General features: G+C 52.3%; 3 protein-coding genes across 15 annotated transcripts in view; 1 reads left to right on the top strand and 2 right to left on the bottom strand.

The window, feature by feature from the left end:
- Nucleotides 1–11511, bottom strand: part of DPPA4 (developmental pluripotency associated 4) — an 89074-nt gene extending 77563 nt beyond the window's left edge. Inside the window, exons 1-4 of one of the 6 annotated variants that reach the window (XM_063935245.1) lie at nt 11403–11511; nt 10924–11059; nt 10783–10842; nt 7271–7331 (exon numbers count right to left, since the gene is read on the bottom strand). In XM_063935245.1, the coding sequence (XP_063791315.1) occupies nt 7271–7331; nt 10783–10842; nt 10924–11049 (247 nt within the window). In that variant the 5' untranslated portion in view covers nt 11050–11059; nt 11403–11511. Of the gene's footprint in view, nt 1–7270; nt 7332–10782; nt 10843–10923; nt 11294–11357 lie in introns of those variants that run through there. The other 5 variants (XM_063935242.1, XM_063935246.1, XM_063935243.1 and 2 more) reach the window with 5 other exon arrangements.
- On the top strand, nt 7093–23551 carry LOC134945770 (dual specificity protein phosphatase 14-like). Of its 7 annotated transcripts, none has more exons than XM_063935254.1 (3): nt 7093–7206; nt 13573–13655; nt 22645–23551. In XM_063935254.1, the coding sequence occupies exon 3, from the start codon at nt 22734–22736 to the stop codon at nt 23391–23393; it is 660 nt and encodes a 219-aa protein (XP_063791324.1). In that variant the 5' UTR covers nt 7093–7206; nt 13573–13655; nt 22645–22733; the 3' UTR covers nt 23394–23551. The 7 variants fall into 7 exon arrangements, with proteins under 7 accessions (XP_063791324.1, XP_063791320.1, XP_063791325.1 ...); XM_063935250.1 differs by having other exon boundaries at nt 22640–23551; XM_063935252.1 differs by having other exon boundaries at nt 7198–7246; nt 22640–23551.
- The window catches only part of HIRIP3 (HIRA interacting protein 3), a 74440-nt gene continuing 72362 nt past the window's right edge, over nt 23540–25617 (bottom strand). For both annotated transcript variants that reach the window (XM_063935239.1, XM_063935240.1), the window contains exon 7: nt 23540–24766. In XM_063935239.1, coding sequence (XP_063791309.1) covers nt 24579–24766 — 188 coding nt within the window. In that variant the 3' untranslated portion in view covers nt 23540–24578. The remainder of the gene's footprint in view (nt 24767–25617) is intronic.

Here is a 25617-nt window from a genome sequence, read left to right as displayed (position 1 = left end):
ACACTATACACCTGTGTATTATACACGGCAGGAGGGTCTGTGTGACAGACACTGTATATTACACACACTATACACCTGTGTATTATACACAGCAGGAGGGTCTGTGTGACATATAGACACTGTATATTACGTGCACACACACACAATACACCTGTGTATTATACACGGCAGGAGGGTCTGTGTGACATATAGACACTGTATATTACACACACACACACACACACACACACACACACACACTATACACCTGTGTATTATACACAGCAGGAGGGTCTGTGTGACATATATACACTGTATATTACACACACTATACACCTGTGTATTATACACAGCAGGAGGGTCTATGTGACATATATACACAGTATATTACGCACACACACACACCTGTGTATTACACACAGCAGGAGGGTCTGTGTGACAGACACTGTATATTACACACACTATACACCTGTGTATTATACACAGCAGGAGGGTCTGTGTGACATATAGACACTGTATATTACACACACTATACACCTGTGTATTATACACGGCAGGAGGGTCTGTGTGACATATATACACTGTATATTACGCACACACACTATACACCTGTGTATTATACACAGCAGGAGGGTCTGTGTGACATAGACACTGTATATCACACATACACACACTATACACTTGTGTATTATACACAGCAGGAGGGTCTGTGTGACATATATACACTGTATATTACACACACTATACACCTGTGTATTATACACGGCAGGAGGGTCTGTGTGACATATAGACACTGTATATCACACACACACACTATACACCTGTGTATTATACACGGCAGGAGGGTCTGTGTGACATATAGACACTGTATGTTACACACACACACGCACTATACACCTGTGTATTATACATGGCAGGAGGGTCTGTGTGACATATAGACACTGTATATTACGCACACACACTATACACCTGTGTATTATACACAGCAGGAGGGTCTGTGTGACATATAGACACTGTATATTACACACACTATACACCTGTGTATAATACACAGCAGGAGGGTCTGTGTGACAATAAGATTTTACTTACCGATAAATCTATTTCTCGGAGTCCGTAGTGGATGCTGGGGTTCCTGAAAGGACCATGGGGAATAGCGGCTCCGCAGGAGACAGGGCACAAAAAGTAAAGCTTTTTCCGATCAGGTGGTGTGCACTGGCTCCTCCCCCTATGACCCTCCTCCAGACTCCAGTTAGGTACTGTGCCCGGACGAGCGTACACAATAAGGGAGGATTTTGAATCCCGGGTAAGACTCATACCAGCCACAGCAATCACACCGTACAACTTGTGATCTAAACCCAGTTAACAGTATGATAACAGCGGAGCCTCTGAAAGATGGCTTCCTACAACAATAACCCGAATTAGTTAACAATAACTATGTACAATTTATGCAGATAATCCGCACTTGGGATGGGCGCCCAGCATCCACTACGGACTCCGAGAAATAGATTTATCGGTAAGTAAAATCTTATTTTCTCTATCGTCCTAGTGGATGCTGGGGTTCCTGAAAGGACCATGGGGATTATACCAAAGCTCCCAAACGGGCGGGAGAGTGCGGATGACTCTGCAGCACCGAATGAGAGAACTCCAGGTCCTCCTTAGCCAGAGTATCAAAATTTGTAAAATTTTACAAACGTGTTCTCCCCTGACCACGTAGCTGCTCGGCAAAGTTGTAATGCCGAGACCCCTCGGGCAGCCGCCCAAGATGAGCCCACCTTCCTTGTGGAGTGGGCCTTTACAGATTTAGGCTGTGGCAGGCCTGCCACAGAATGTGCCAGTTGGATTGTGCTACAGATCCAACGAGCAATCGTCTGCTTAGACGCAGGAGCACCCATCTTGTTGGGTGCATACAATATAAACAACGAGTCAGATTTTCTGACTCCAGCTGTTCTTGCAATATATATTTTTAATGCTCTGACAACGTCCAGTAACTTGGAGTCCTCCAAGTCACTTGTAGCCGCAGACACTACAATAGGCTGGTTCAGATGAAATGCTGACACCACCTTAGTGAGAAAATGCGGACGAGTCCGCAGTTCTGCCCTGTCCGAATGGAAAATCAGATATGGGCTTTTGTAAGATAAAGCTGCCAATTCTGACACTCTCCTGGCAGAAGCCAGGGCTAGAAGCATGGTCACTTTCCAAGTGAGATATTTCAAATCCACCTTATTTAGTGGTTCAAACCAATGAGATTTTAGAAAATCCAAAACTACATTGAGATCCCACGGTGCCACTGGAGGCACCACAGGGGGCTGTATATGCAGCACTCCCTTAACAAAGGTCTGGACTTCAGGGACTGAAGCCAATTCTTTTTGAAAGAAAATCGACAGGGCCGAAATTTGAACCTTAATAGATCCCAATTTGAGACCCATAGACAATCCTGATTGCAGGAAATGTAGGAATCGACCCAGTTGAAATTCCTCCGTCGGAGCACTCCGATCTTCGCACCACGCAACATATTTTCGCCAAATTCGGTGATAATGTTGCACGGTTACTTCTTTCCTTGCTTTAATCAAAGTAGGAATGACTTCTTCCGGCATGCCTTTTTCCATTAGGATCCGGCGTTCAACCGCCATGCCGTCAAACGCAGCCGCGGTAAGTCTTGAAACAGACAGGGACCCTGCTGAAGCAAGTCCCTCCTTAGAGGTAGAGGCCACGGATCTTCCGTGATCATCTCTTGGAGTTCCGGGTACCAAGTCCTTCTTGGCCAATCCGGAACCACTAGTATCGTTCTTACGCCTCTTTGCCGTATAATTCTCAATACTTTTGGTATGAGAGGCAGAGGAGGAAACACATACACCGACTGGTACACCCAAGGCGTTACCAGCGCGTCCACAGCTATTGCCTGCGGATCTCTTGACCTGGCGCAATACCTGTCCAGTTTTTTGTTGAGGCGAGACGCCATCATGTCCACCATTGGTCTTTCCCAACGGGTTACCAGCATGTGGAAGACTTCTGGATGAAGTCCCCACTCTCCCGGGTGAAGATCGTGTCTGCTGAGGAAGTCTGCTTCCCAGTTGTCCACTCCCGGGATGAACACTGCTGACAGTGCTATCACATGATTCTCTGCCCAGCGAAGAATCCTTGCAGCTTCTGCCATTGCACTCCTGCTTCTTGTGCCGCCCTGTCTGTTCACATGGGCGACTGCCGTGATGTTGTCCGACTGGATCAACACCGGTTTTCCCTGAAGCAGAGGTTCTGCCTGGCTTAGAGCATTGTATATTGCTCTTAGTTCCAGAATGTTTATGTGAAGAGACGTTTCCAGGCTTGTCCATACTCCCTGGAAGTTTCTTCCTTGTGTGACTGCTCCCCAGCCTCTCAGGCTGGCGTCCGTGGTCACCAGGATCCAATCCTGTATGCCGAATCTGCGGCCCTCCAATAGATGACGACTCTGCAGCCACCACAGAAGAGACACCCTTGTCCTTGGAGACAGGGTTATCCGTAGGTGCATCTGAAGATGCGACCCTGACCATTTGTCCAACAGATCCCTTTGGAAAATTCTTGCGTGGAATCTGCCGAATGGAATTGCTTCGTAAGAAGCCACCATTTTTCCCAGGACTCTTGTGCATTGATGTACAGACACCTTTCCTGGTTTTAGGAGGTTCCTGACAAGCTCGGATAACTCCTTGGCTTTTTCCTCCGGGAGAAAAACCTTTTTCTGAACCGTGTCCAGAATCATCCCTAGGAACAGCAGACGAGTTGTCGGCATTAACTGGGATTTTGGAATATTCAGAATCCACCCGTGCTGTTTTAGCACTTCTTGAGACAGTGCTAATCCCATCTCTAGCTGTTCTCTGGACCTCGCCCTTATTAGGAGATCGTCCAAGTATGGGATAATTAATACGCCTTTTCTTCGAAGAAGAATCATCATCTCGGCCATTACCTTTGTAAAGATCCGAGGTGCCGTGGACAATCCGAACGGCAGCGTCTGAAACTGATAGTGACAGTTTTGTACAACGAACCTGAGGTACCCCTGGTGTGAGGGGTAAATTGGAACGTGGAGATACGCATCCTTGATGTCCAAGGATACCATAAAGTCCCCCTCTTCCAGGTTCGCTATCACTGCTCTGAGTGACCCCATTTTGAACTTGAACTTCTTTATGTACAGGTTCAAGGACTTCAGATTTAGAATAGGCCTTACCGAGCCATCCGGCTTCGGTACCACAAAAAGAGTGGAATAATACCCCTTCCCTTGTTGTAGAAGAGGTACCTTGACTATCACCTGCTGAGAGTACAGCTTGTGAATGGCTTCCAAAACCGTCTCCCTTTCGGAGGGGGACGTTGGTAAAGCAGACTTCAGGAAACGGCGAGGTGGATCCGTCTCTAATTCCAACCTGTACCCTTGAGATATTATCTGCAGGATCCAGGGATCTACCTGCGAGTGAGCCCACTGCGCGCTGTAATTTTTGAGACGACCGCCCACCGTCCCCGAGTCCGCTTGAGAAGCCCCAGCGTCATGCTGAGGCTTTTGTAGAAGCCGGGGAGGGCTTCTGTTCCTGGGAAGGAGCTGCGTGTTGCTGTCTCTTCCCTCGACCTTTGCCTCGTGGCAGATATGAATAGCCCTTTGCTCTCTTATTTTTAAAGGAACGAAAGGGCTGCGGTTGAAAAGTCGGTGCCTTTTTCTGTTGGGGAGTGACTTGAGGTAGAAAGGTGGATTTCCCGGCTGTAGCCGTGGCCACCAAATCTGATAGACCGACTCCAAATAACTCCTCCCCTTTATACGGCAAAACTTCCATATGCCGTTTTGAATCCGCATCGCCTGTCCACTGTCGCGTCCATAAAGCTCTTCTGGCCGAAATGGACATAGCACTTACCCGTGATGCCAGTGTGCAGATATCCCTCTGTGCATCACGCATATAAAGAAATGCATCCTTTATTTGTTCTAACGACAGTAAAATATTGTCCCTGTCCAGGGTATCAATATTTTCAATCAGGGACTCTGACCAAACTACCCCAGCACTGCCCATCCAGGCAGTCGCTACAGCTGGTCGTAGTATAACACCTGCATGTGTGTATATACTTTTTTGGATATTTTCCATCCTCCTATCTGATGGATCTTTAAGTGCGGCCGTCTCAGGAGAGGGTAACGCCACTTGTTTAGATAAGCGTGTTAGCGCCTTGTCCACCCTAGGAGGTGTTTCCCAGCGCTCCCTAACCTCTGGCGGGAAAGGGTATAATGCCAATAATTTCTTTGAAATTATCAGCTTTTTATCAGGGGCAACCCACGCTTCATTACACACGTCATTTAATTCTTCTGATTCAGGAAAAACTATAGGTAGTTTTTTCATACCCCACATAATACCCTGTTTAGTGGTACCTGTAGTATCAGCTAAATGTAACGCCTCCTTCATTGCCAAAATCATATAACGTGTGGCCCTACTGGAAAATACGGTTGATTCGTCACCGTCACCACTGGAGTCATCGCCTGTGTCTGGGTCTGTGTCGACCGACTGAGGCAAAGGGCGTTTCACAGCCCCTGACGGTGTTTGAGTCGCCTGGACAGGCACTAATTGATTGTCCGGCCGCCTCATGTCGTCAAACGACTGCTTTAGCGTGTTGACACTATCCCGTAGTTCCATAAATAAAGGCATCCATTCCGGTGTCGACTCCCTAGGGGGTGACATCCTCATATTTGGCAATTGCTCCGCCTCCACACCAATATCGTCCTCATACATGTCGACACACACGTACCGACACACAGCAGACACACAGGGAATGCTCCTAACGAAGACAGGACCCACTAGCCCTTTGGGGAGACAGAGGGAGAGTTTGCCAGCACACACCAAAAGCGCTATATATATATCAGGGATAGCCTTATAATAAGTGCTCCCTTATAGCTGCTTTGTTATATCAAAATATCGCCATAAATGTGCCCCCCCCTCTCTGTTTTACCCTGTTTCTGTAGTGCAGTGCAGGGGAGAGACCTGGGAGCCGTCCTGACCAGCGGAGCTGTGAGAGGAAATGGCGCCGTGTGCTGAGGAGATAGGCCCCGCCCCTTTTCTGGCGGGCTCGTCTCCCGCTATTTAGTGAATCCAGGCAGGGGTTAAATATCTCCATATAGCCTCTAGGGCTATATGTGAGGTATTTTTAGCCTTTATAGGTAATCATTTTGCCTCCCAGGGCGCCCCCCCCCAGCGCCCTGCACCCTCAGTGACTGCCGTGTGAAGTGTGCTGAGAGGAAAATGGCGCACAGCTGCAGTGCTGTGCGCTACCTTTTGAAGACTGCAGGAGTCTTCAGCCGCCGATTCTGGACCTCTTCTGACTTCAGCATCTGCAAGGGGGCCGGCGGCGTGGCTCCGGTGACCATCCAGGCTGTACCTGTGATCGTCCCTCTGGAGCTTGATGTCCAGTAGCCAAGAAGCCAATCCATCCTGCACGCAGGTGAGTTGACTCCTTCTCCCCTCAGTCCCTCGCTGCAGTGATCCTGTTGCCAGCAGGAATCACTGTAAAATAAAAAACCTAGCTAAACTTTTTCTAAGCAGCTCTTTAGGAGAGCCACCTAGATTGCACCCTTCTCGGCCGGGCACAAAAATCTAACTGGAGTCTGGAGGAGGGTCATAGGGGGAGGAGCCAGTGCACACCACCTGATCGGAAAAAGCTTTACTTTTTGTGCCCTGTCTCCTGCGGAGCCGCTATTCCCCATGGTCCTTTCAGGAACCCCAGCATCCACTAGGACGATAGAGAAATATAGATACTGTATATTACGTGCACACACACACACACTATACACCTGTGTATTATACACGGCAGGAGGGTCTGTGTGACATATAGACACTGTATATCACACACACACACACTATACACCTGTGTATTATACACAGCAGGAGGGTCTGTGTGACATATATACACTGTATATTACACACACTATACACCTGTGTATTATACACAGCAGGAGGGTCTGTGTGACATATAGACACTGTATATTACACACACTATACACCTGTGTATTACACGCTGCAGGAGTGGGGGCCTCTGAGGTGACGGTGACGTCAGACAATATTACACCCCCTCTATAACATCCCCGTTACCTAGGTGACGCCTATGACATGAGCAGCATTGACGTCACGCCGGCCTGTAATTGGCTGTCTCTGACCCCCCGGAGGGGGCGCGCCGCTGCATCGGGAACTCGCTTTCCACGCTGGCATTGGCTGACTGGGGTCATGTGATTTACAGGTGGGTTAACCCGTGCAGTGTCGGAGAGCCGCGCTCACAGGTAACGTGTGTTAGAGGGTCTCACCTGGCTGCTCTTCCCGGGTATCATCCCGTCTGTCCGGAGGAGGGGTCCGCGGAGACTGCTGCTGCCACAAGAGAGGTCACAGTCACACACAGCTACACTGGGGGGGCAATATCCAGCTATGCAAGGGGGCACAATGCTATATAGGGGTCATATACAGCTACGCGGGGGGCGGGGCACAATGCTATATAGGGGTCATGTACAGCTACGCGGGGGGGGCACAATGCTATATAGGGGTCATATACAGCTACGCGGGGGGCACAATGCTATATAGGGGTCATGTACAGCTACGCGGGGGGGCACAGTGCTATATAGGAGTAATGTACAGCTACGCAGGGGGGCACAGTGCTATATACGGGTCATGTACAGCTACGCGGGGGGGCACAATGCTATATACGGGTCATGTACAGCTACGCGGGGGGGCACAGTGCTATATAGGGGTAATGTACTGCTACGCAGAGGGGCACAGTGCTATATAGGGGTAATGTACAGCTACGCAGGGGGGCACAGTGCTATATAGGGGTAATGTACAGCTACGCAGGGGGGCACAGTGCTATATAGGGGTAATGTACAGCTACGCAGGGGGGCACAGTGCTATATAGGGGTCATGTACAGCTACGCAGGGGGGCACAGTGCTATATAGGGGGTCATGTACAGCTACGCAGGGGGGCACAGTGCTATATAGGGGGTCATATACAGCTACGCGGGGGGGCACAGTGCTATATAGGGGTCATGTACAGCTATGCAGGGGGGCACAGTGCTATATAGGGGCCATGTACAGCTATGCAGGGGGGCACAGTGCTATATAGGGGTCATGTACAGCTATGCAGGGGGGCACAGTGCTATATAGGGGTCATGTACAGCTATGCAGGGGGGCACAGTGCTATATAGGGGTCATGTACAGCTATGCAGGGGGGCACAGTGCTATATAGGGGTCATGTACAGCTACGCAGGGGGGCACAGTGCTATATAGGGGTCATGTACAGCTACGCAGGGGGGCACAGTGCTATATAGGGGGTCATATACAGCTACGCGGGGGGGCACAATGCTATATAGGGGTCATGTACAGCTACGCGGGGGGGCACAGTGCTATATAGGGGTCATGTACAGCTACGCAGGGGGGCACAGTGCTATATAGGGGTCATGTACAGCTACGCAGGGGGGCACAGTGCTATATAGGGGTCATGTACAGCTACGCAGGGGGGCACAGTGCTATATAGGGGTCATGTACAGCTACGCAGGGGGGCACAGTGCTATATAGGGGTCATGTACAGCTACGCAGGGGGGCACAGTGCTATATAGGGGTCATGTACAGCTACGCAGGGGGGCACAGTGCTATATAGGGGTCATGTACAGCTACGCAGGGGGGCACAGTGCTATATAGGGGTCATGTACAGCTACGCAGGGGGGCACAGTGCTATATAGGGGTCATGTACAGCTATGCAGGGGGGCACAGTGCTATATAGGGGGTCATATACAGCTATGCAGGGGGGCACAGTGCTATATAGGGGTCATGTACAGCTATGCAGGGGGGCACAGTGCTATATAGGGGTCATATACAGCTATGCAGGGGGGCACAGTGCTATATAGGGGTCATATACAGCTATGCAGGGGGGCACAGTGCTATATAGGGGTCATGTACAGCTATGCAGGGGGGCACAGTGCTATATAGGGGGTCATATACAGCTATGCAGGGGGGCACAGTGCTATATAGGGGTCATATACAGCTATGCAGGGGGGCACAGTGCTATATAGGGGTCATATACAGCTATGCAGGGGGGCACAGTGCTATATAGGGGTCATATACAGCTATGCAGGGGGCACAGTGCTATATAGGGGTCATATACAGCTATGCAGGGGGGCACAGTGCTATATAGGGGTCATATACAGCTATGCAGGGGGGCACAGTGCTATATAGGGGTCATACAGCTATGCGGGGGGCACAGTGCTATATAGGGGTCATATACAGCTATGCAGGGGGGCACAGTGCTATATAAGGGTCATATACAGCTATGCAGGGAGGCACAATGCTATAAAGGGGTCATATACAGCTATGCAAGGGGGCACAATGCTATATGGGATGCACAGTGCTATATAGAGGACATACACAGCTATATAAGGGGACAACAACAATGCTATATAGGGGCATACACAGGTATGCAGGGGGGAACAGTGCTAAATAGGGGCATACACAGCTATTCTGGGGGGCACAGTGCTATATAGGGGGCATACACAGCGCTATATAGGGGGCATACACAGCTATACAGGGGGGCACAGTTCTATATAGAGGACATACACAGCTATATAAGGGGACAACGACAATGCTATATAGGGGCATACACAGGTAAGCAGGGGGGCACAGTGCTATATAGGGGGCATATGCATTACCTAGCGAGAGTATACTAGCACGCAGTGTAAGTGATTATATAGTACTCAGGGGGGGATGGGCAGGTCACCTGGTGAGAGTACACTACCATGCAGTTTAAGTGTGATACAGTACATGGGGGGAGGGGGGGAAGACACTGGGTGAGGGTACAATACTATGCAGTGTAAGTGGTTATACAGTACACAGGGGGAGGGGTCACCTGGTGGGAGTACACTACCATGCAGTGTACGTGGTAATACAGTACACAGGGGGAGGGGTCACCTGGTGGGAGTACACTACCATGCAGTGTTGGTGTGATCCAGTATATAGGGGTGGAGGGGGAAGACACTGGGTTAGGGTACAATACTATGCAGTGTAAGTGGTTATACAGTACACAGGGGGAGGGGTCACCTGGTGGGAGTACACTACCGTGCAGTGTAAGTGGTTATACAGTACACAGGGGGAGGGGTCACCTGGTGAGAGTACACTACCATGCAGTGTTGGTGTGATCCAGTATATAGGGGTGGAGGGGGAAGACACTGGGTGAGGGTACAATACTATGCAGTGTAAGTGGTTATACAGTACACAGGGGGAGGGGTCACCTGGTGAGAGTACACTACCATGCAGTGTTGGTGTGATCCAGTATATAGGGGTGGAGGGGGAAGACACTGGGTGAGGGTACAATACTATGCAGTGTACGTGGTAATACAGTACACAGGGGGAGGGGTCACCTGGTGAGAGTACACTACCATGCAGTGTTGGTGTGATCCAGTATATAGGGGTGGAGGGGGAAGACACTGGGTGAGGGTACAATACTATGCAGTGTAAGTGGTTATACAGTACACACGGGGAGGGGTCACCTGGTGAGAGTACACTACCATGCAGTGTAAGTGGAAATACAGTACTCAGGGGGAGGGGTCACCTGGTGGGAGTACACTACCGTGCAGTGTAAGTGGTAATACAGTACTCAGGGGGAGGGGTCACCTGGTGAGAGTACACTACCATTGAGTACAAGTGATTGTAATGTAATGATTAGTAATTATCACAGTGTCATTAGATACATACTGACAATGCATGTCATACCACCATGTATATTCTTATTATGACTGTCCTGACATGACATTGGGGGCTGGCTGTACCGTGCACCCACCTGCTCACTGCTTGCGGCTTCCGTGAAGTACTCTTGCAGTCTCTGGACGAGCTCTGTGTTCTGGGGATGAGGGGAGAGTGATTACACTTCGTACCTGGCACCGTGTATACTTCGGTCTGACCTGTGGGTGCACCCCCTCACCTTTCCTCCTCCTCGCAGGCCCAGCTTCTTGCAGTGCTGCTGCAGTTGAGCTCTCTTCAGCAGATGCAGAGAGGAAGGGGTTAAGTCGAGCGCCAGCTCTGCGGTTATCTTCTGCCGTTTAGGCATGGTGGCGGTACTGTGAACAGAGGGTATTGTACATGGCATCAATCCTTACCCCTCATTCAGTCCAGCACATTCATCTGGGGATATAAATGGGAGATTGAAGTAGACAATCTGTAGAACTACTAGTCCCAGAATGAACTGCCAGCTGGAGATTGCCTGATCTTTCTATAGGATATCTCTACTATTAATGCGAGTTCCCCAGTATTGTCCTGTATATCACCGCTCTACCTTACATCAGTGTATACCATTATATATGCTGTATACCTACGCTCTCTCTAAATACAATGCAAAAGTATAGGTATTACACTCACACAGGCACTACTCCTCCTGCAGAGCGCTGTGCCTCGCTCACTCACCCTGTGCACCCAAACTTCTGCCTCACTGTGCGGGGGAAGGGAAAGCAGAGGGTGCCCTTGTGTGTTCCCTTAATTAGCAGCAGCCAATTACACGCACTCCATAAAAAGTAGACCACACCCTACCCATACTGTGGGGTCTGCACAGGTGGGATGATGGTGATAAGATGTGGGAGGAAGTCACGAAGCACGTTTACACAAGTGTCCCGGATACACCATACTTGCCTACCTGACCCTCTCCACGAGGGAGAAAATGCTCTGTTCCTGGACTTTCCTGGTAATGTATGATTGCCAGCACCTGTATTGAACAGGTGAATGGATAAGAAAGGTGTTTCAGCACAGGTGATGGCAATCATACATTAAGAGGGAAGTCCAGGAGCAGAGCATTGTGTCCCTCCTGGAGAGGGTCATTTTGGCAGGTATGCCTAACTCAGAGGTTCTCAAACTCGGTCCTCAGGACCCCACACAGTGCATGTTTTGCAGGTAACCCAGCAGGTGCACAGGTGTATTAATGACTAACTGACACATTTTAAAAGGTCCACAGGTGGAGCTAATTATTTCACTTGCGATTCTGTGAGGAGACCTGCAAAACATGCACCGTGTGTGTCCCCGAGGACCGAGTTTGAGAACCTCTTGCCTAACAGAAGGCTTGTCTTTAATCCGGGACACCTCTGATTTATACAGGTCCTGTGGCTGAGTAAAACCATATGAAATGCAGGCTTGCATTTAGCCAGCCACAGAACCTGTATAGAACACAAGTGTCTCGGATTAAAGGGATATTATGGTAACCTTACCTAGCAGGAGCACAGGTGCAGTCATTACTCACTGACAAGTGAAAAGAGCCACAGGTGGAGCTAATTATTTCACTGGGGGTTCTGTGAGGAGACCTAGAAAACATGCACTGTGGTCTGCAGTCCTGAGTTTGATAACCTGTGGGTCAGGGTCACCTGGCAGCAGCCCCCCTGTGCGTTCTGCGGGCGTAATGTGATGCTGGAGGCGTCTGTGAGACGCAGTGTAGTGCATAGTGTTCATACTGAATATCGCTTGACGTTCTCCTGTCCTGCTCCTCTTTACTTTCCATTTCAAGAACATTAAAGACTTGTTTTGTTACCATGGAAACACAAATAAGCTGATGACATCCGCAGCCGTCGCCGTCCGATTGGCTGATTATTGTTTCTCTAATGATGTCATGGTTGCACCTTGGCCCTGGTTTTGCACCCTCACAAGTGTGACCTCACAGACGCCGGAAGAAGTGGTACCTGGCAGGTGAGGCTGACTTGTGCAGGGAGCAATGCTCTGCGGAGAAACTGGGATAATGAGCCTGAGATTTGTGTAGCAGCAGTTTCCAGTTTGTAGCTATAGAAGTGTCACGCTCTGCTCTCCTGGTATCGGAGCGGTTCTGCACTGGTAGTGTAGTGGTGTGCAATGCTCTGCTTTCCTGGTATAAGAGTGGTGTGCAATGCTCTGCTCTCCTGGCATCATAGTGGTGTGCAATGCTCTGCTCTCCTGGTATCGGAGCGGTTCTGCACTGGTAGTGTAGTGGTGTGCAATGCTCTGCTTTCCTGGTATAAGAGTGGTGTGCAATGCTCTGCTCTCCTGGCATCATAGTGGTGTGCAATGCTCTGCTCTCCTGGCATCATAGTGGTGTGCAATGCTCTGCTTTCCTGGTATAAGAGTGGTGTGCAATGCTCTGCTTTCCTGGTGTAAGAGTGATGTGAAATGCTCTGCTCTCCTGGCATCATAGTGGTGTGCAATGCTCTGCTTTCCTGGCATCATAGTGGTGTGCAATGCTCTGCTTTCCTGGCATCATAGTGGTGTGCAATGCTCTGCTCTCCTGGTATAAGAGTGGTGTGCAATGCTCTGCTCTCCTGGCATCATAGTGGTGTGCAATGCTCTGCTCTCCTGGTATGCAATGCTGTGCTTTCCTTGTATCAGTGTAGTGTGCAATGTTCTGCCTTACTAGTATCAGAGTGCTGTGCGATGCTCTGCAGGTTAGCAGTAGTATGATAGCGGGAGGGTGAGGAATGAAGAGAAAGGTGTGCTGTGTATAGCAGCCAGCAATGAGTTAACGGAAGCTGCTGGCAGATCCTGGCATGAATATGTATAGCAGTGAGGGGGCATTGTGTCTCTCTCTCACACGCCCCCCTCACACCCTGCATCATCCTCTCTGCAGAGCCAGCACATAAAGCTGAAGGAGCAGCCGCGGCGCGTGCTTCACCCAGGGACAGTCACATCAGATGAGTCTGCAGAACAAAGGTAGGACATGAATATGATACTCTGCACCTGTGCCACGCACCGCTGCTCACTGTACCGTGTGCCATGCTCAGTCACTCTGCTACACCATAACACAGTCACTCTGCTACACCATAACACTGGCCAGCTCCTGCACTCACTGCTACTACACCGTGACACTGCCCAGCTCATGTACATACCACTACTACACCGTGACACTGCCCTGCTCCCGCACTCACCACTACTACACGGTGACCCTGCCCCCGCACTCACTACTACTACTACACTGTGACACTGCCCTGCTCCTGCACTCACCACTACTACATCGTGACACTGCCCAGCTCCCATACTCACCACCACTACACCGTGACACTGCCCTGCTCCCGCACTCACCATTACTACACGGTGACCCTGCCCCCGCACTCACTACTACTACACTGTGACACTGCCCTGCTCCTGCACTCACCACTACTACACGGTGACCCTGCCCCCGCACTCACTACTACACTGTGACACTGCCCTGCTCTCACCACTACTACATCGTGACACTACCCAGCTCCCATACTCACCACCACTACACCGTGACACTGCCCAGCTCCCATACTCACCACTTCTACACCGTGACACTGCCCAGCTCCCATACTCACTACCACTACACCGTGACACTGCCCAGCTCCCATACTCACCACCACTACACCGTGACACTGCCCAGCTCCCATACTCACCACCACTACACCGTGACACTGCCCAGCTCCCGTACTCACCACCACTACACTGTGACACTTCCCAGCTTCCGTACTCACCACCACTACACCGTGACACTGCCCAGCTCCCGCACTCACTGCCCAGCTCCTCTACACTCACCACCACTACACTGTAACAATGCCCAGCTCCCGTACTCACCACCACTACACAGTGACACTGCCCTGCTCCTCTACACTCACCACCCCTACACTGTAACAATGCCCAGCTCCCGCACTCACCACCCCTACACCGTGACACTGCCCTACTCCAGTACACTCACCACAAAACCCTGACCTACTCCAGTACACTCACAACACCGTGACAATGCCCAGCTCCTGTACTCACCACCACTACACTGTGACACTGCCCAGCTCCCGCACACACCACTACACTATGACACTGCCCTACTCCAGTACAGTCACCACAACACCAGTGACACTACCCAGCTCCCACACTCACCACCACTACACCGTGACACTGCCCAGCTCCCGTACACACACTACTACACCGTGACACTGCCCAGCTCCCGTACTCACTACACGGTGACACTGCCCTGTTCCCGCACTCGCCACCACTACACCGTGACACTGCACAACTCCCGCACTCACTGCCACTACACGATGACACTGCCCTGCTCCTTTACACTCACCACCACTACACCGTGAGAATGCCCAGCTCCCGTTCTCATCACCACTACACCGTGACACTGCCCAGCTCCCGTACTCATCACCACTACACCGTGACACTGCCCAGCTCCCACACTCACCACCACTACACCGTGACACTGCCCTGCTCCTCTACTCACCACCACACCGTGACAATGCCCAGCTCCCGTACTCACCACCACTACACCGTGACACTGCCCTGTTCCCGTACACACGCTATTACACTGCCCAGCTCCTGCACTCACCACCCCTACACCGTGACACTGCCCAGCTCCCGCACTCGCCACCACTACACTGTGACACTGCCCTGCTCCCATACACACGCTACTACACCGTGACACTGCCCAGCTCCCGTACACACGCTACTACACCGTGACACTGTCCTGCTCCCACTCACCACCACTACACCGTGACAATGCCCAGCTCCCGTACTCACCACCACTACACCGTGACACTGCCCTGCTCCTCTACTCACCACCACACCGTGACAATGCCCAGCTCCCGTACTCACCACCACTACACCGTGACACTGCCCTGTTCCCGTACACACGCTATTACACTGCCCAGCTCCTGCACTCACCACCCCTACACCGTGACACTGCCCAGCTCCCGCACTCGCCACCACTACACTGTGACACTGCCCTGCTCCCATACACACGCTACTACACCGTGACACTGCCCAGCTCCCGTACACACGCTACTACACCGTGACACTGTCCTGCTCCCACACTCACCACCACTACACCGTGACAATGCCCAGCTCCCGTACTCACCACCACTACACCGTGACACTGCCCTGCTCCTCTACTCGCCACCACACCGTGACAATGCCCAGCTCCCGTACTCATCACTACACCGTGACACTGCCCTGTTCCCGTACACACGCTATTACACTATGACACTGCCCAGCTCCTGCACTCACCACCCCTACACCGTGACACTGCCCAGCTCCCGCACTCACCATCACTACACCGTGACACTGCCCAGCTCCCGTACACACGCTACTACACCGTGACAGTGCCCTGCTCCTCTACACTCACCAGTACTACACCGTGACACTGCCCTGCTCCCGCACTCACCAGTACTACACCATGACACTGCCCAGGCTCCCGCACTCACCCCCACTACACTGCCCTGCTCCTCTACACTCACCAACACTACACCGTGACAATGCCCAGCTCCCGTACTCACCACCACTACATCGTGACATTGCCCTGTTCCTGTCACACGCTATTACACTGTGACACTGCCCATCTCCCGCACTCACCAGTACTACACCGTGACACTGCCCTGCTCCCGCACTCACCACCACTACACCGTGACACTGCCCAGCTCACGCACTCACCAGTACTACACAATGACACTGCCCAGCTCCCGCACTCACCACTACTACACCGTGACACTGCCCAGCTCCCGCACTCACCACTACTACACCGTGACATTGCCCAGCTCCCGTACTCACCCCCACTACACCGTGACACTGCCCAGCTCCCGTGCACACCACCACTACACCATGACACTGCCCAGCTCCAGCACTCACCAGTACTACACCGTGACACTGCCCAGCTCCCGTACTCACCACCACTACACCGTGACACTGCCCTGCTCCCGCACTCACCACCACTACACCGTGACACTGCCCAGCTCCCGCACTCACCAGTACTACACATTGAGACTGCCCAGCTCCCGCACTCACCACTACTACACCGTGACATTGCCCAGCTCCCATACTCACCCCCACTACACCGTGACATTGCCCAGCTCCCGCACACACCACCACTACACCGTGACACTGCCCCGCTCCAGTACTCACCACCACTACACCGTGACACTGCCCCGCTCCAGTACTCACCACCACTACACAGTGACACTGCCCCGCTCCAGTACTCACCACCACTACACAGTGACACTGCCCAGCTCCCGTACTCACCACCACTACACCGTGACACTGCCCAGCTCCCGCGCACACCACCACTACACCATGACACTTCCCAGCTCCCGCACTCACCAGCACTACACCGTAACACTGCCCAACTCCCGCACTCACCAGTACTACACCGTGACACTGCACAACTCCCGCACTCACTGCCAATACACGATGACACTGCCCTGCTCCTTTACACTCACCACCACTACACCGTGACAATGCCCAGCTCCCGTACTCACCACCACACTTGCCACTCGTACACTGTGACACTGTCCTGCTCCTGTATACATGCTACTACACCATGACACTGCCCTACTCCTGCACTCACCACTACACTGTGACATTGCCCAGCTCCCGTACACACACTACTACACCGTGACACTGCCCTGCTCCTCTACACTCACCGCCACTACACAGTGACAATGCCCAGCTCCCATACTCACCACCACTACACCGTGACACTGCCCAGCTCCCACACTCATCACCACTACACCGTGACACTGCCCTGCTCCCGTACACACGCTACACCACCGTGACACTGCCCTGCTCCTCTACACTCACCAGTACTACACCGTGACACTGCCCAGCTCCCGCACTCACCAGTACTACACCATGACACTGCCCAGGCTCCCGCACTCACCACCACTACACCGTGAAACTGCCCACCTCCCGTACTCACCACCACTACACCGTGACACTGCCCTGCTCCTCTACACTCACCACCCCTACACCGTGACAATGCCCAGCTCCCGCACTCACCACCACTACACCGTGACACTGCCCTACTCCAGTACACTCACAACACCGTGACACTGCCCTGCTCCCATACTCGCCACCACTACACCGTGACACTGCCCAGCTCCCGTACTTGGTGCCACTACACCATGACACTGTCCTGGTCCTCTACACTTACCACCACTACAACGTGACATTGCCCAGCTCACGTACTCACCACCACTCCACCGTGACACTGCCCAGCTCCCACACTCACCACCACTACACCGTGACACTGCCCTGCTCCTCTACACTCACCACTACACCGTGACAATGCCCAGCTCCCATACTCACCACTACACCGTGACACTGCCCAGCTCCCATACTCACCACCACTACACCGTGACACTGCCCTGTTCCCGTACACACGCTATTACACTGTGTCACTGCCCAGCTCCCGCACTCACCACTACTACACTGACACTGCCCTGCTCCCATACACACGCTACTACACCGTGATACTGCCCTGCTTCCACACTCACCACCACTACACCGTGACAATGCCCAGCTCCTGCACTCAGCACCACTACACCGTGACACTGCCCTACTCCAGTACAGGCACCAGAACACCAGTGACACTGCCATACTAAAGTACACTCTCAAAACCGTGACACTGCCCTGCTCCCGTACTCGGTGCCACTACACCATGACACTGTCCTGGTCCTTTACACTTACCACCACTACACCGTGATATTGCCCAGCTCCCGCACTCACCAGTACTACACCGTGACACTGCCCAGCTCCCATACACACACTACTACACCATGACACTGCCCAGCTCCCATACTCACTACACCGTGACACTGCCCTGCTCCCGCACTCACCACTACACTGTGACATTGCCCAGCTCCCGTACACACGCTACTACACCATGACACTGCCCTGCTGCCGTACACACGCTACTACACTGTGACACTGCCCTGCTCTCACACTCACCACCACTACACCGTGACACTGCCCTGCTCCTCTACACTCACCGCCACTACACAGTGACAATGCCCAGCTCCCGTACTCGGTGCCACTACACCATGACACTGTCCTGGTCCTCTACACTTACCACCACTACACCGTGACATTGCCCAGCTCACGTACTCACCACCACTCCACCGTGACACTGCCCAGCTCCCACACTCACCACCACTACACCGTGACACTGCCCTGCTCCTCTACACTCACCACCACTACACCGTGACAATGCCCAGCTCCCATACTCACCACTACACCGTGACACTGCCCTGTTCCCGTACACACGCTATTACACTGTGTCACTGCCCAGCTCCCGCACTCACCACTACTACACTGTGACACTGCCCTGCTCCCATACACACGCTACTACACCGTGACACTGCCCTGCTGCCGTACACACGCTACTACACAGTGACACTGCCCTGCTCCCACACTCCCCACCACTACACCGTGACAATGCCCAGCTCCCGCACTCAGCACCACTACACCGTGACACTGCCCTACTCCAGTACAGGCACCAGTGACACTGCCATACTAAAGTACACTCTCAAAACCGTGACACTGCCCTGCTCCCGTACTCGGTGCCACTACACCATCACACTGTCCTGGTCCTCTACACTTACCACCACTACACCGTGACATTGCCCAGCTCCCGCACTCATCAGTACTACACCGTGACACTGCCCAGATCCCGCACTCACCAGTACTACAGCGTGACACTGCCCAGCTCCCATACACACACTACTACACCGTGACACTGCCCAGCTCCCATACTCACTACACCGTGACACTGCCCTGCTCCCGCACTCACCACTACACTGTGACATTGCCCAGCTCCCGTACACACGCTACTACACCATGACACTGCCCTGCTGCCGTACACACGTTACTACACCGTGACACTGCCCTGCTCTCACACTCACCACCACTACACCATGACACTGCCCAGCTCCCACACTCACCACCACTACACCGTGACACTGCCCTGCTCCCACGCTCACCAGTACTACATCGTGACACTGCCCAGCTCCCGCACTCACCACCACTACACCGTGAAACTGCCCAGCTCCCGTACTCACCACCCCTACACCGTGACACTGCCCTGCTCCTCTACACTCACCACCCCTACACCGTGACAATGCCCAGCTCCCGCACTCACCACCACTACACCGTGACACTGCCCTACTCCAGTACACTCACAACACCGTGACACTGCCCTGCTCCCATACTCGCCACCACTACACCGTGACACTGCTCAGCTCCCACGCTCACCACCACTACACCGTGGCACTGCCCAGCTCCCGTACACACACTACTACACCGTGACACTGCCCAGCTCCCATACTCACTATCACTACACCGTGACACTGCCCTGCTCCCGCACTCACCGCCACTACACGATGACACTGCCCTGCTCCTTTACACTCACCACCACTACACAGTGACACTGCCCAGCTCCCGTACTCGCCACCACTACACTGTCAGCTCCCACACTCACCACTCGTACACTGACACTGCCCTGCTCCTGTATACACGCTACTACACCGTGACACCGCCCTGCTCCCGTACACACACTACTACACCGTGACACTGCCCTGCTTCCACACTCACCACCACACCGTGACACTGCCCTGCTCCTCTACACTCACCACCACTACACCGTGACAATGCCCAGCTCCCGTACTCCCCACCACTACACCGTGACAATGCCCAGCTCCCGTACATACGCTATTACACTGTGACACTGCCCAGCTCCCGCACTCAGCACCCCTACACTGCCCAGCTCCCGCACTCAGCACCACTACACCGTGAAACTGCCCAGCTCCCGCACTCGGCACCACTACACCGTGACACAGCCCTACTCCAGTACAGGCACCAGAACACCAGTGACACTGCCATACTAAAGTACACTCTCAAAACCGTGACACTGCCCTGCTCCCGTACTCGGTGCCACTACACCATGACACTGTCCTGGTCCTCTACACTTACCACCACTACACCGTGACATTGCCCAGCTCCCGCACTCACCAGTACTACACCGTGACACTGCCCAGCTCCCACACTCACCACCAATACACCGTGACACTGCCCTGCTCCTCTACACTCACCACCACTACACCGTGACACTGCCCAGCTCCCATACTCCACTACACCGTGACACTGCCCTGTTCCCGTACACACGCTATTACACTGTCACTGCCCAGCTCCCGCACTCACCACTACTACACTGTGACACTGCCCTGCTCCCATACACACGCTACTACACCGTGACACTGCCCTGCTGCCGTACACACGCTGCTACACCGTGACACTGCCCTGCTCCCGTACTCACCACCACTACACCGTGACACTGCCCAGCTCCCGCACTCACCACCACTACACCGTGACACTGCCCAGCTCCCATACACACGCTACTACACAGTGACACTGCCCAGCTCCCACTCACCACCAATACACCGTGACACTGCCCTGCTCCTCTACACCGTGACACTGCCCAGCTCCCACACTCACCACCAATACACCGTGACACTGCCCTGCTCCTCTACATTCACCACCACTACACCGTGACACTGCCCAGCTCCCACACTCACCACCAATACACCGTGACACTGCCCTGCTCCTCTACACTCACCACCACTACACCGTGACAATGCCCAGCTCCCATACTCACCACTACACCGTGACACTGCCCTGTTCCCGTACACACGCTATTACACTGTGTCACTGCCCAGCTCCCGCACTCACCACTACTACACTGTGACACTGCCCTGCTCCCATACACACGCTACTACAGCGTGACACTGCCCAGCTCATACTCACCACCCCTACACAGTGACACTGCCCAGCTCCAGTACACTCACAACACCCTGACCTACTCCAGTACACTCACAACACCGTGACACTGCCCTGCTCCCGTACTCACCACCACTACACCGTGACACTGCCCAGCTCCCGCACTCACCACTACTACACTGTGACACTGCACAACTCCCGCACTCACCACTACTACACTGTACAACTCCCGCACTCACTGCCACTACACGATGACACTGCCCTGCTCCTTAACACTCACCACCACTACACAGTGAACTGCCCAGCTCCCGAACTCGCCACTCGTACACTGTCCTGCTCCTGTATACACGCTACTACACCATGACACTGCCCTGCTCCCACACTCACCACCACACTGTGACAATGCCCTACTCCAGTACACTCACCACAACACCCTGACCTACTCCAGTACACTCACAACACCGTGACACTGCCCTGCTCCCGCACTCACCACCACTACACCGTGACACTGCCCTGCTCCTCTACACTCACCACCCCTACACCGTGACAATGCCCAGCTCCCGCACTCACCACCACTACACCGTGACACTGCCCTACTCCAGTACACTCACCACAACACCCTGACCTACTCCAGTACACTCAACACCGTGACACTGCCCTGCTCCCGTACTCACCACCATTACACCATGGCACTGTGACACACTACTACACTGTGATATGTAATGTATATGCATACACATGTATTTCAATAAAGACACTACTATATTATAGTGTGTGTGAGATTATACATAGCTTATAAAATGACCCTTATCCTGTGCTTCCACCTCTCAGAAAGGCTTCTGTTAGCAAGACCCCAAATACAGGGTGCAGTAACAACGGTTCACGGTTATTATGGTGCGGTACTCCATTCAGTGGGTGGCTGCCCTACAGGACTGTAGAACAGGTCTGGCTGACCTGTCTCAGAACTACACATCCCAGCATGCCCTGCCAGTTTTAGCATTCCCCAATAGCTAATATATGCCAATAGCCGACTCAAACCAAGGGTTTCAGAGACGTATATCCAAGAACTGACAATTCTATTGGCGATAACGTGGACACTAGTGTTTATAATGTCAATAATTCATTGTTTTCTCTCCAAGCCCAGATTGCGGAAATTGAAAGGAACTGAAGGCCATCAGATTGCCAGGAAGCCCATTTGTTTCCGGCCCTCCTAACGGCAGAGATCTCCTCTATATGCCCCTGCTGCTCCCCACCATGAATTTCCGTAGCCACCGGCTCCTGAGACGCACTCCACCGCCCCCGGCTATTTCTACCAAACAGACCGCTGTAGGTGGAACTTCTTCCAGTACTGGACTGTCCGGCCTAGGGAGCATCGCCCAGATTAGCCCCTGTCTGTACCTCTCCAGCGGTAACGCTGCAGGCAGTCGGCAGCTGGTGTATGCCCGCAACGTCACCTGCATTGTGAACGCCACCCTGGAGATCCCCAACTCCAACTGGCCGGATGTAGACTACGTCAAGGTGCCTGTGCCAGACCTACCCCATGCACCCCTGGCACTGTACTTTGACTCTGTGGCAGACCGCATCCACCAGAACGGAAAGAGGAACGGTAGGACGCTGGTCCACTGTGTGGCGGGAGTAAGCCGTTCCGCCACCCTCTGCATCGCTTACCTGATGAAGTATCATCGCCTCTCTCTGCTGGATGCCCACCAGTGGGTCAAAACCAGGAGGCCGGTGGTACGGCCGAATGCCGGATTTTGGCAGCAGCTGATCCAGTACGAGAAAAAGCTCTTTGGCAAAAACACCGTGAGGTTGGTGCCATCTCCTTTAGGACTCATCCCGGATATATACGAGAGAGAAACCCGTAACCTGATCCCCGTTTGGGGCTTCAGATAAGATATCCTCTCTAAACTGGACTAAAGACCTGAGCTGGTGCTTAAAAGACACTCAACCCTCCGCCCCCTTCACCCCAACAGGAGGGCGAAGACCGGGATTATTTACCACCCTGGTAACATGACCGCATCAATAAACGGCACACGGAATGCTAGAAAATAGTTTATTACTTTATGTTTGGTGTGATATGATAAAAACAAGCAGAATTTCAGGCACGGCGTCGGCTAAGACCAGACGGCTGCGTTTCCCACAACTATGAATTCTGTTCTTTATTTTTGAAATGTGAAAAATACCCAAAATTGGCAAAATATTTACTTAAAACAAATAATATATAGAGTGCTAGCCACACGTCTCGCATAGGATACTTATTTTTCAAATGTAGGGTGCAATACACATGTATATTTCTAAATAAAACTTCATTTAACATATCAACTTGCAACATTTATTTACACAGACATTTAAAAACGGTGAATAAAATGGACTTTATACAAAGAGAGACAACGTGAGAAACATGGTGGATGAGAAGAAAAAGTTAGCGGAACAGGAGTTGAATATTCAGAAGGAGTACGGAGAGAGTGATGGGTAGAGGAGAGGAACATTTAATACAATTATAGCTAGAACCATGTCCACATTTCTCTGCAGGGAATTCAATTTAATGCAATGATGTGCTGTTCCGGAACAGCACGTAGCGACCGCCCGCATCACAAGTTATGAGGTGCGAGGGACAGCAGCAACGGCCCGACTGTATATGGCTGACATCTGTGCAGCCGGGCATTACCATGTGTTTGAATTCCCCCCTACATGGCCTTGGCACAAGCATTAAAAAAAAAAAAAAAGGGGGAGGGAGAAGTTGACAGTAACGAGTACGGATGGCCCTGGTGCTATCACTGTGTATGAGGCCGACAGTGACATTACTAATTCCCGATAGGCAGACTATAGGCACAAATGGACTGCCCCCACTGCACACAGGTGAGGGGTCCTCTGTGATCGTTTTTTAAAGGGAGTTCATGGGTATATTTCATTAGAAGAACCGCCCTGTTGTGAGGTGGGCACAAAAGGGCGCTAGAGCACTGAAGAGGCAGCAGTAAAAGCAGGATAATTACATCTGTGTGCAGTGACAATCTCCTTCATGGTCCATTTCCCCTTCCCCCACACTACAGGGGAGACAGAAGCTGATGCGTAAACTCTTCATTCACTGTCACCATCGTCGCTGATGATGCCCTTCAGACAGGACCAGTCCATTGGCCTTTTCTTGCGGGGGGGACCTTCCTCTCCCTCGGAATCTGATGCCACATCCTTGCGGTAGTCGGAAGGGGAAGTGTCGCGGGACGGGGAGGTCTTATACGGGTTCCAGGTATTACGGCGCCGAGGGCGTCCTGCAGAGAAGAAAAGCAAATTTCCCTTTAATTAGGTGTCAAGGAAGTGCAATTTCTAATCAAGGTCCTAGCTGCAGTACAACTCTCAGCAGCCAATAGCTGAAGGAGGATGCGGCTATATTCCCTGCAATACACCCAATGTTATATGCTGGAGGAAGGCTACTGGTTCCCAGTGCTCTGACCAGCTGAATTCTCCAGTAACCACATGCCTGCCCCTACTGTATGTAAACAGGAGGTTCCCCGCAAGCCATTAACGCAATCAATACCCTGAGCAGAATAATCCGGGAGACGTGGCCACAGGCTAGAGACTGGGGTAACAGTCTCCCGGATACAAACTTGGTCTATCACATTAATGATATCTTGGAATCACGATCTCAAAGAGAGAGTACAGCTGATGGGAGGGTTTCAGCCCCTGAATCTACAACTTGGGGTAGGGTATGGGTCGACACAACCTAGGTCGACAGTCATTAGGTCAACCACTATTGGGCAACATGCATTAGGTGGACAGGGTCACTAGGTCAAAAAAGGTCGACATGAGTTTTTTTACTTATTTTTGGTGTCGCTTTTTTCGTAAAGTGACGGGGAACCCCAATTAGTGCACCGGGTCCCCTCGCATGGCTCGCCATGCTTCAGGCAAGGTGCCTCGCTCCACTACTGCCTGGCACAGATTACTATACACGTGGACTACAATTGGGAAGGGTAAAGTATGAAAAAGTTAAATGTAAAAAATAAAATGTGAAAACCTCATGTCGACCTTTTGAACTGTCAACCTAGTACATGTCGACCAATAGCGGTCGACCTAATGACCGTATCCCCTTGGGGTATAGAGCCATAAAATACCCCCACCACAA

This window comes from Pseudophryne corroboree, chromosome 7, assembly GCF_028390025.1.
Source record: "Pseudophryne corroboree isolate aPseCor3 chromosome 7, aPseCor3.hap2, whole genome shotgun sequence".
In the NCBI taxonomy this organism is placed as follows: Eukaryota; Metazoa; Chordata; class Amphibia; order Anura; family Myobatrachidae; genus Pseudophryne; species Pseudophryne corroboree.
This window is presented reverse-complemented; position numbering and strand designations above follow the sequence as displayed.